A 12,045-nucleotide genomic window follows, 5' to 3' on the forward strand; every position below is an offset into this window, starting at 1 on the left:
ACAGGATAGTGTACACTTGTGGTAGATTCATGCTTATTTTCTTATATTTCCTTACCAAAACTTGCAGTCTGGATGTTACCCTTTCTTGTTAAAATGTCTTTTACTAAGACTGGCAATTGAAATCCCATTGGATGCCATATTGGGCACTGTGGACTAATCTCCACCTCCTGAATGCCATCTCTTTCTGATGTGGCCATGGTGAGGTCACTGTCTCCTGACCTGCCCTTACCCTACTCAATCAAGTCTGCCTTAGTGGATCTTCTTCCTCTCCTCATCTTCCTCTGCTGTTGCTCTGTGCCTCATCCTCCACTTCTTTTCTCTCTATATACATCCTGTACAGTGTTTTGTACCTCTGTGACTTTAGAGACCCTTTCTATCCCCAAATCTCTGTCTCTGTCCTAGACCCCTTCTGCTGAGATGGAATCTCTCATAACCACTGGCTTATCGAATATCACACTCAGAGGCACCACCAACTCTTCTTTTGAACACTCAAGAGTTTTTTGTACCTCAGTTTATTCTCTGCTGTAATTATGTACTGTGCCTTATTCAATTTGTATTCCTGGTAGCACCTAGCAGAATTCCTTGCACAGTGCATTTACTTAGTATTTGCCCACATGAATATTTTCATTTCTTAAAGTGGGCTATTATCCTTTGTATAGGGTTTTATTTTGTTCCCCTACTATACTGAAAAATACCCACAAACTTTTTTTCTAAATCTAATAGTTTCTAACGTGGTTTTTGTGGTCGGGGGGAACAAAACCCCTTAATATTAATGGACATACATGTTAATAGCATTTCTAAATACATTTGGGTGTGTGTATTTGGGCCTATATGTTTTCTCTGAGAATAAGGACACACAGCCTAGTGAATTTTGGACTCGAATCCTATTATATGTGAATTTTGTTTCTTCTCTCTCTTTTTTTTTTTTTTTAAGACAGAGTCTCACTCTGTCACCCAGGCTGGAGTGCCGTGGCACAATCTTGGCTCACTGCAACCTCCGTCTCCTGGGTTCAAGTGATTCTCCTGCCTCAGCCTCCCAAGTAGCCGGGACTACAGGTGCATGCCACCACACCCGTAAATTTAATTTCTATACTAAGTATACTATTCCAAAAGAAAGAAATGTTTATTGGAAAATGCAACCAATTCAGAAATATGCTTTGTAGACAGTAAAATTTCCATTATTTTGTGTAGACTAAATTAGATTATAGAGGTTCTTTGGCTGGGCACTATGGCTTATGCCTGTAATCTCAACACTTTGGGAGGCTGAGCTGGGTGGATTACTTGAGGTCAGGAGTTTGAGACCAGCCCGGCCAACATGGCGGAACCCTTCTCTATTAAAAATACAAAAATTAGCCAGGTGTGGTGGTGGGTGCCTGTAGTCCTGGCTACTTGGGAGGCTAAGGCAGGATAATTGCTTGAGTCCTGGAAGTGGAGTGTGCAGTGAGCCGAGACTGTGTCACTGCACCCCAGCATGGGCAACAGAGCAAGACACCATCTCAAAAAAAAAAAAAAAAGAAAAGAAAAAAGAAGTAGTGGTTCTTTTTATGCACAAAATAAATTTGCTCATTGGGTTAGAGTATGGTTATTGATTAGGGGGCTAAGCATTTAGTTACTGTATGGGGCAGCCAATAATAAAATCACAGCCCTGTGTATTTATCTCCACAGTGTGTGCTGATAAGTGCAAAAGGTTTGTGCAAATTCTTTTGAAGTTATATTGTAACCATGGTATATGTATTGAAAACTTGGCCATTTTACCCCATTCCTATGAATGAAAACTATTTGGTGAATCAGAGGATAGTCTGAATTGGGATATGAAGGCCAGTATAAGTGTCAGTTAGCAAAGTCAGCTCTAGTTTAGTTTTTTTTTTTTCTTTTAAGGCATAGCATTACTAGAAGTATAGCTTTGGGAACCTTGTAGCATCTTGAAGACTGTTAAAGGGTTGACAGCTATTGGCAAATTGACTAATACAGAGAACTAAACTTTGATTCATGTATTCAGTGTCTAAATGAAAAATGGGAAGATAAATAAAAGAGCTAAGAATGAAATGTGATTTCATGTGCTTCTCCTTTTTAGCTCTTATAATAGATTGAACAGATTTGATATTTGTGGTAAATATACTCAGGCAGAGTGACAGAGGCTTGGTTGTCATTTAGCCTTTAGGGCCTTAGTGGTGTTAATGAGAACTGCAAATGGTCATCAAGTCTTGGTGCTTCACGGAGAAGCAACACTTTTACAGTGAGTGTGTTAGCTTAGTGGTTATGGTATTACTGCAGAGACATGGATCACTAGGGAGATAGCGTTTCAGGCTTGGGTCAGTCTTAAAGCAGATCTCATATGGAGGGTTTCTGCTAACCTGCATCTCTTATAACACAGTACTAGTCAGTATGCTGTAGTATTAATCAGTAGGTGAAGTTCAGTGAAGTAAAGGAGAATTGAATTCTTGAAGTTCACATTTAGGCAAAAATTTGGCATTTTAGGAGGTGAGTATAAGAGATGATCTTTACAGTAAACACTGATGATAAAAACAGCGCCCTCTGTTAGGTGCCTTTGTGCTTGACTCCATTGTCATCTTATCTTAAGAAACTAAGCTCAGGACTGGGTGCGATGGCTCATGTATGTAATCCCGGCCCTTTGGGAGGCTGAGGCTGTAGGATCAGTTGAGCTCAGGAGTTCAAGATCAGCCTGGGCAACATAGCTAGACCTTGTCTCTACTAAAAAAAAACAAACAAAAAACAAAAACAACAACAACAACAACAACAACAAAAACCCAACAAACTAGCTTAGCATGGTGGTGCATGCCTGTGGTCCCAGCTGCTCAAGAAGCTGAAGCGGGAGGGTGGCTTGAGCCCAGGAGATCAAGGCTGCACTTAGCTGTGATCACGCCATCGCACTCTAGCCTGGGTAACAGAATGAGACTCTGTCTCAAAAAAAAAAAAAACTTTAAGTTCAGATTCCTTTTTATAGCAGCTTTCAGCCTGCTATAGACAATACAGAAATGAGTGGATAAAGTTTTATTTAGATACTCTGATAGGTTAGCCAGTGACAATGACCTATCCAAATGTGGAATGCTAAAATGTTTTCTTTTTGGAAGCAAAGCCCATGAAAAATTGGTTTTGAAGTAGCGTTAAAAACCTGGTCATTAAACGACAACAAGAACGTGAGAAGAGATTTTTCCAAAATCCATTAATGTGTTTGGACAGAAACAAAGGAAAGATAACTCTTTGTTAAATTGGTTAATAGAGGATTTGAATACTTTGTTTGCTGTAGACAAAACATCTTTATCTTAAAACTGTAATCTTTCTAACTTCTGTTGCATGCATTGCTGCATTTCCTTTTTTACATGTGCTCTCATTTATTTTCATGGCAAATGCATTTTTAAACAGAGTCTATGGGATAATTATTGCCATTAATTAGTTTTGATATTTCTTTTTTAATGATATTTTCATTTATTCCCTTTTGCTAGCTGGATTGCCTTTTGCAATTCTTACTTCAAGGCATACCCCCTTCCAACGAGGAGTATTCTGTAATGATGAGTCCATCAAGTACCCTTACAAAGAAGACACCATACCTTATGCGTTATTAGGTGGAATAATCATTCCATTCAGTATTATCGTTGTAAGTTAAATCCACTTTTCCAAGTTTATAACTTTTGGGCACTTGGCTTAATTTTCTGTTACTCTTTTAATGCTTAAACGTATAACCCTCCAAAAACAATGTATGCTTTTTAAACCTTTAATTGATGGTTTATTTGATCAAGAGAATCTCAGCTATTTTAAGTGGAGTCAAAAAATAACAATGTGTAATTATAAGAGCCAGGCACGCTGACATGCCTGTAGTCCCAGCTACCCAAGAGGCTGAGGCTGGAGGATCACCTGAGTCTCGGAGTTGGATACTATAGTATGTGATGATCACATCTGTGAATAGCCATTATACTCCAGCCCAGACAACACTGCAACATCCCATCTTAAAAAAAAACAGAAAAAAAAAAAAAAAAACATGAAAAGAACCTTGCTGGATATGTATAGATTTTATGCTAATCTTTTCCATGTCACTGTGATTGTTAGAGCTCTAATTTGTTATTGTTTTAATAATCTCGTGATCAATAGTTGAATGTTATAGCAATATGATTCTAGCATACTTTATACATAGGATATCATTTTATAATTTATTGTATCTGTATGTATGTACCTACTGTTTTTTATTCTCCTTCTGTACTGAGTTCTAGAAAAGAAAAATTTTGCTAAGTGATGTTAAAACTTTATTTAATGCATGCTTACTTTAAATAATTTTTAGATAATATCATACACAGGAGAGAAAAGCTATAGTTCTATATATGATTAGTAGTGAATATGAAAGAATTTTTACTGGTACTGAATGCAAGACTGAGTCTTAAACTAAAATAGTAACTCTTGTTTTCCAGTATTTCAGGTGGAAATGCTTAAATAATGTGTCTGGGGATAAGACTATTGACTGGACTACATAATTTTTATAATCTTGACTAAAATTCTGTAACTTGATGGTTTTGTGCTCCATAACTTGTAATTTTATGGGTCCAGCATGCTTCCACTGCATGGCTCTGCTGACATAACTTTATGTTTGTTAAAAGCAGAAGGCTGGGTGCGGTGACTCATGCCTGTAATCCCAGCACTTTGGGAGGCTGACGCGGGTGGATCACCTGAGATCAGGAGTTTGAGACCAGCCTGGCCAACCTGGTGAAACCCCGTCTCTACTAAAAATACAAAAATTAGCTGGGTGTGGTGGCGCACACCTGTAGTCCCAGCTACTCAGGATGCTGAGTCAGGAGAATCGCTTGAACCTAGGAGGTGGAGGTTGCAGTGAGCCGAGATTGCACCACTGTACTCCAGCCTGGGTGACACAATGAGACTCCATCTGAAAAAAAAAAAAAGTCCAGAAAATGTGGTGGATGTGGTGGCTCACGCCTGTAATCCCAGCATTTGGGAGGCCAAGTCAGGAGGATCACTTGAGCCCTGAAGTATGAGACCAACCTGGGTAGCATGGCAAGGCCCCTGCCTATATCCATCCCCCTCCTTGCAAAAAAAAAAGGCCAGGCATGGTGGGCAGGAGCTCTGGTCCCAGCTACTCAGAAGGCTGAAGCAGGAGGATCCTTTGAGCTCAGGAAGTTGAGGCTGCAGTGAGCCATGATTGCACCACAGCATTCCAGCTTGGGCAACAGAGTGAGACCCTCTCTCAAACACACACACACACACACACACACACACACACACAGAGATTTTTTTTTAGATTAAAAAATATATATAGTTGTATCCAGGAGATAGGCCAAAGATGACAGCATGTATATCATGTCTGTTTTTGGAGTTTATTTTAAAAAAAGAAAAACTTCTTAATTTAGAAATGTCTTAAGAATGATCGTAATACCTTATTAGCAATGAAAGTTAACTTGTGGCCGGGTGCGGTGGCTCACGCCTGTAATCCCAGCACTTTGGGAGGCCGAGGCGGGCGGATCACGAGGTCAGGAGATCGAGACCATCCTGGCTAACATGGTGAAACCCCGTCTCTACTAAAAATACAAAAAATTAGCCGGGCGTAGTGGTGGGCACCTGTAGTCCCAGCTACTGGGGAGGCTGAGGCAGGAGAATGGCGTGAACCCGGGAGGCGGAGCTTGCAGTGAGCCGAGATCGCGCCACTGCACTCCAGCCTGGGCCACAGAGCCAGATTCTGTCTCAAAAAAAAAAAAAAGAAAGTTAACTTGTAATTTGTGGTGCATAATTAATAAAAGAAAACCTTTTTTTTTTTTATACAGATATTTGTTTTATAAGACTGTGAGCTTCTTGAAGGCAGAGATGATATCTTGTTCATCTTTGTGTCCTCACCGCCTGGCATGCAGCCCAGCATGTCCTAGGTGCCTGAATGAAGCTGTATGAAGGAAACTATAGAGTAATTACGCAGTAATGTTGGTGACTCTCCCAAAGTACGGGGAAGTTTTAGGAAATCAGATAGTCTTTTAATCTAGACAAATCTTTACATTGAATTTTTACTGCTGGAAGAAAGCCAAGTCTGTAATTCTTCCATTAAGGAGGGAGTAGGGTCTTTTTTAAAAAAGTATATATGTTTCTGAGTGATTGCTAAGCAATTAAATATAACATTTTTAGTAGGACTTTTAGTTGCAAATAGCCAATTTCAGACAGGATTCAAATATTCAAATAAACAGTGCTAGAAATAGACCTGTCTTTCAATTCTGCCTTGTTTTTTGGTCTCAGTAAAAAGGATGCCATGCTAGCAGAACTACAGGAATTTGCTCTAGCCTGGAGGGATGCAGTAGAGCAGGGCACTTACTGCTGGGCACTGTGTTGATGTGCACGGCCTACACCGGGCCTGACAAAATGCTTAGTTAGCAAAAAGTCACGAATTATATTTCATTAACTTGGAATTCCTTTCTGTTTTCTTCTTCTTGTTCTTCTTGTTCTTCTTCTTCTTCTTCTTCTTCTTCTTCTTCTTCTTCTTCTTCTTCCTCTTCCTCTTCCTCCTCCTCCTCTTCCTCTTCCTCCTCCTCCTCTTCCTCCTCCTCCTCCTCTTCCTCGTCTTCCTCTTCCTCTTCTCTCTCTCTCTTTCTCTCTTTCTCTTTCTCTCTCTCTCTGGCTCTCTCTCTCTCCTCTCTCTCTCTCTCATATCTTTCTTTTCTTTCTTTCTTCTTTCACAGTCTCCCTGTGTTGCCCAGGCTGGAGTGCACTGGCGCGATCTTGGCTCACTGCAACCCAAATAGCTGGGATTACAAGCGCCTGTCACCACACCCAGCTAATTTTTGTATTTTTGGTAAAGATGGGGTTTCACTATGTTGGCCAGGATGGTCTTGAGCTCCTTACCTCGTGATCCACCTGCCTCAGCCTCCCAAAGTGCTGGGATTATAGGTGTGAGCCACTGTGCCCGGCCTATTCTCTACTGTCTCAACATAACCTGTGAGAAAGTTATCTTTACATTTAATAAAATGGCAAGTAAATTAATAGATTAGTGCAGACTGCTTTAAAAAGAACAGATTGTTTAAAGGTACTGTTTTCATCTCTACAGTATCACTGAAAACAAACACTGCTTAGGGCAGTGGTTTTATGTATGTATGTTTTGATTAATTGATTGACAGAGTCTTTCTCTGTCACCCAGGCTTGGAGTGCAGTGGTGTGATCAGAGCTCACTGCAGCCTCGACCTCCTGGGTTTAAGTGATCCTCCTGCTTCAGCCACCTGAGGAGCTGGGACCACAGGTGTGCACCACCACACCCGGCTAATTACATTTTTTTTTTTAAGAGATAACTATCTCTCTGTGTTGTGCAGGCTTGTGTCTCAAACTCCTGGGCTCAAGCAGCCCTCCTGCCTCAACATCCCAAAGTGCTGGGATTATAGGTGTAAGCCACCATGCTCTGCCATATGTGCTCATCTGAAATAATTCCATTTTATTCATTAACTCAGCCTCTTTCAGGCCATGCTTGGTTAGACTTGTATACATTTAACTTTATTAACTAGAAAGTAAATCATTTATTTAAAAAAATCGCTATGATTAAGACTGCATACCAGGGCCTTGACATGAGTTGCAAATGATTCATTAATAAATGAGTGATTGAGGGAGCTGGCAGGTAGAGAACCAGGATTATTATAGTTTCTGAGAAGACATGAGATAATTTCAATAAGGAGGAAATGGTCAGTGAAGTCAAATACACTGAGAAGTTAAAGTAAGTGAGAGTTGATAAAAATCTGTTTGATCTGGCTGGGTGAGGTGGCTCATGCCTGTAATCCCAGCACTTTGGGAGGCCGAGGTGGGTGGATCACAAAGTCAGGAGTTCGAGACCAGCCTGGTCAAGACAATGAAACCGCTTCTCTACTAAAAATACAAAATTTAGCTGGGCGCAGTGGTGGGCGCCTATAATCCCAGCTACACAGGAGGCTGAAGCAGGAGAATCACTTGAACCTGGGAGGTGGAGGTTGCAGTGAGCCGAGATCATGCCGCTGCACTCTAGCCTGGGTGACAGAGCAAGACTCCGTCTCAAAAAAAAAAAAAAATCTGTTTGATCTGATGAGACAATTTTGACTTTTGAGAAAAAAATCAGTAGAATAAAGGAAATGGAAGTGGTTAGAGATATTTAGGAAGGAGAAGAAGATGTGGAGATGTGTCATTGATTTTAACCAATTCTTTTGGGAAGGTGGGCCCTGAATGAAAGACATAAAATCATAGGGACAGTGTAGAAACATATAAAATTATCTTGGTTGATGGAGATTTAAAGGGGATGGTAAGAGAATACTATGGGAGATAGGCTTAAAAAGGTTGAATCACTCTGATTTAGATAATTATTAGCTTTGAACTTCATAAGTATTGTTTTACTCCTCCAAACATTTTTATTTCTTCGATAATTTGTCATATCCTAGAATCTAAGTAAATAATGCATTATAAATAGTCTCAGTTTTAGGATAGGCCACACTTGGCTTAGGTGTAGACTTCATGAAAGGTTAAGAATTGGCGTAAATGGCTCAAAGGTTAGGGTAAGGAATTAAAATGAAACAAAAGAATATGGCTATCTTGTGTGGATGAAATGGGCAGACGCATCTCTGCATTTAATTCAGAAGAATTGATTTAGAACTTCTCTATTGTCTGCTTCTCTCAGCGATGTGAGTTGACCTGGCATTTGCCGGCTTTAGAGACTCCCCTGCATGCCCAGTATTAATGGTTAAGTTTCAGCTTACACTACTTCTGAAGATCAGCTTTTAATCTGTGCCCAGTATTCTGAATATTCCTAGCAAACTCATTTTCTGTCATCACTGGCAAGAGCCAGGATTTGGGTGGCCATAAACTATGATGAATATGACTAGGAAGACTCACAAAACATACTAACTGTTTCTGGAAAATAGTCGAGTGCCTAAGAACAGCTCATACCCGAGATGTGGAAGTTTCAACTGCTGAAACTGTGGTTGATTAATATATTTGATATGTTTTCAAGAATCAAAGATTAATTCCAAAATGAAATGTTAGCTAAGTTCTTTCTGGCTGCTGATCTGTGAGGAATTACTGGGACCCCTTAATGGCCTAAGGAGGCAATGTATACTGAAATGGAAAGGGTTCTCTTGGCAGTCAGGGATAACCCTAAGCAAAATTGTAAAGGAATGACATTCCTGGAAGTACATATAGTTTACCTCTCCTGTGACCTGTTCTCAGAAAACAATCTGACTCATTCACATTAAGGACTATAATTAGAACTGTATTTTTATGGGGCTTAACATGTGTAAACTAAGGGCATTTGCTGTTTACCCAAGGCAGCACCTTTCACTAAAATTTATTGACCACCTACTTTGTTTAGGTCACTCTGGTGATACGAGGAATCCTCCTTACCTTGTAGAGTTCATACTCTCATTGTCAAAGTTATAACATTCTAATTATGGAACTCTAGGAGCCATTGAGCCAGGTGAGGGAAGGATTTTAGGTATCAGATTCTTGAAATCCCTTTCGGGAAGCAACCATTTATTTTACTTATGGTAAGACTTACTCTGAAGACAGTTGATCCTCATTAAATAGAAATGTTTGAATGCTTTATAAAATTGTTTATATAAATTTAAGGTGAAGCAGAGAAACTAGTAATGTATCTCAAGTCAAGCTTTGCTACTTATATTCTCTCCACACAGATTAGCAAACCCGCTGTTCAGGCTGCTCTGTGTTTAAGTGTTTTTTTTTAATTTTTTTAATTTTTTTTTTTTATTTTTTGAGATGGAGTCTTGCTGTGTCGCGCCCAGGCTGGAGTGCAGTGGCACCATCTCGGCTCACTGCAACCTCCACTTCCTGGGCTCAAGTGATTCTCCCACCTCAGTTTCCCAAGTAGCTGGGGATTATAGGCGCCTACCACCACTCCTGGCTAATTTTTTGTATTTTTAGTAGAGATGGGGTTTCACCATATTGGCCAGGCTGGTCTCGAACTCCTTACCTCAAGTGATTCACCCGCCTTGGCCTCCCAAAGTGCTGGGATTACAGGAGTGAGCCACAGTGCCTGGCCTTAACTGTTTATTTTGGTTTCAGATAGCTACAGTCTTACCATCTTTTTTAACAGCAAATGTTACTATTTATAATGTTGCCATTCAGTATTATTTGAATTCTCAGGATATTGGTTTGTTAACTTATAAAGCATTGGAAACCTTTTTATACTTTTAAATTAGTGATTAAAAGTCCCGTCCCACCCCTTGGGACCCCAGCAGAGGTCACCTGGAAGGCAGGACTGGTATATCCTGTTAGCTAAATCCCTGCCCTCTGAATCCTCTAGCAATCCTCCCTGAAATGATTTTACTCTTTTTAATATGATGGATGTCTTTGATTCAAAGGAATATTTGAGAAAAATGAAGACTCTGTCAGATAAAAGTACTTATACGCAGGAGTTTCTGATTGGGGAAGTATGTATGTATGTATGTATGTATGTATGTATGTATTGAGACGGAGTATTGAGCAAGACGCTCTTGTTGCCCAGGCTGGAGTACAATGGCATGATCTCGGCTCACTGCAACCCCTGCCTCCCAGGTTCAAGTGATTCTCCTGCCTTAGCCTCCAAAGTAGCTGGGATTACAGGCACCCGCCTCCGTGCCTGACTGATTTTTTGTAGTTTTAGTAGAGACAGGGTTTTACCATGTTGGCCAGGCTGGTCTCGAACTCCTGACCTTGGGTGATCCACCTCCCTCGGGCTCCCAAAGTGCTGGGATTACAGGCATGAGCCACCACACTTGGCTGGAAGTTTGTTTTTTGGACAAGCCATAGTTTTTGTCCTCCAGGATATATCACTTTCTACTTTTTAAAGCTCTGTTTGTTTGAATACAAGAAAAAAAATAAGATCTTGTTATTTTAGGTAAGCGATGATACGATTTTGGCCCAGCTATGGCTTTGTAAGTAATGTCCACCATTGATATGACACCTTTTTTGTGGTTTGGAATTGGATATCCTAAGTTGACTCTCCATTATAAAGAAGGGGCTGGGACCGTTTTTGAAACAAAGATCTTTTTGTGATTTACCATTTCCTTTTTTCCCCCTATGTTTTGTTTTGTTTAAAGTGCCTGCTTGCTACTTTAACATGTTATTTTTCTGTTTCTTTTTCAGATTATTCTTGGAGAAACCCTGTCTGTTTACTGTAACCTTTTGCACTCAAATTCCTTTATCAGGAATAACTACATAGCCACTATTTACAAAGCCATTGGAACCTTTTTATTTGGTGCAGCTGCTAGTCAGTCCCTGACTGACATTGCCAAGTATTCAATAGGCAGACTGCGGCCTCACTTCCTGGATGTTTGTGATCCAGATTGGTCAAAAATCAACTGCAGTGATGGTTACATTGAATACTACATATGTCGAGGGAATGCAGAAAAAGTTAAGGAAGGCAGGTGAGTGTTAAATTGCTAATGCTTGTTTAATCTTGTATATTCTTGGAATAGAAGGTTTCAGTGACTGGAAGATAAGCCACGCACTTAAAAAGAGAAGTTAGTGTTATCACCGGGAGGTGAATTTTGATTTTATATGAATTGTTCTCTCTCATCATGCCTTTTTCCTTTTTTATTGCTGTCTTCCATTTAACAGTATTTTACTGCAGCTCTTTTTTTCATCGCCAGCGTGTAAGAATGTTAAATGAACCTTATAGATCATTTAGGCTAGAGTCAGCAAACTTTTTCTTAAGATGCCAGATAACATATATATATATATATATATATATATATATATATATATATTTTTTTTTTTTTTTTTTTTTTTTACATTTTTATATTATTATTTTGTAGAGACTAAGTCTCACTATGTTGCCTAGGCTGGTGTCAAACTCCTGGGCTCAAGTGATCCTTCCACCTTGGCCTCCCAAAGTGCTGGGGTTACAGGCATGAGCTACCATACCCAGCCAATAGTAAATATTTTAGGCTCTCTGGGCCATATAGTCTCTTTCACAACTATGGAACTGTGCTGTGAATAGCAAGAAAGCAGCCATAGACAATACTTAAATGAATAATGTGGCTATGTTCCAATAAACTTTACAAAAACAGTGGCTGCCACAGGGGTCATAGTTTGCCGAAC

General features: G+C 39.9%; 1 protein-coding gene across 2 annotated transcripts in view; it reads left to right on the plus strand.

The window, feature by feature from the left end:
- Window positions 1-12,045, plus strand: part of PLPP1 (phospholipid phosphatase 1) — a 112,256-nt gene that overhangs the window by 57,416 nt on the left and 42,795 nt on the right. Inside the window, exons 2-3 of one of the 2 annotated variants that reach the window (XM_055253165.2) lie at window positions 3,465-3,616; window positions 11,089-11,369. In XM_055253165.2, coding sequence (XP_055109140.1) covers window positions 3,465-3,616; window positions 11,089-11,369 — 433 coding nt within the window. The remainder of the gene's footprint in view (window positions 1-3,464; window positions 3,617-11,088; window positions 11,370-12,045) is intronic. The other variant, XM_055253164.2, reaches the window with a different exon arrangement.

The sequence above is a fragment of the Symphalangus syndactylus genome, chromosome 18, assembly GCF_028878055.3.
Source record: "Symphalangus syndactylus isolate Jambi chromosome 18, NHGRI_mSymSyn1-v2.1_pri, whole genome shotgun sequence".
In the NCBI taxonomy this organism is placed as follows: Eukaryota; Metazoa; Chordata; class Mammalia; order Primates; family Hylobatidae; genus Symphalangus; species Symphalangus syndactylus.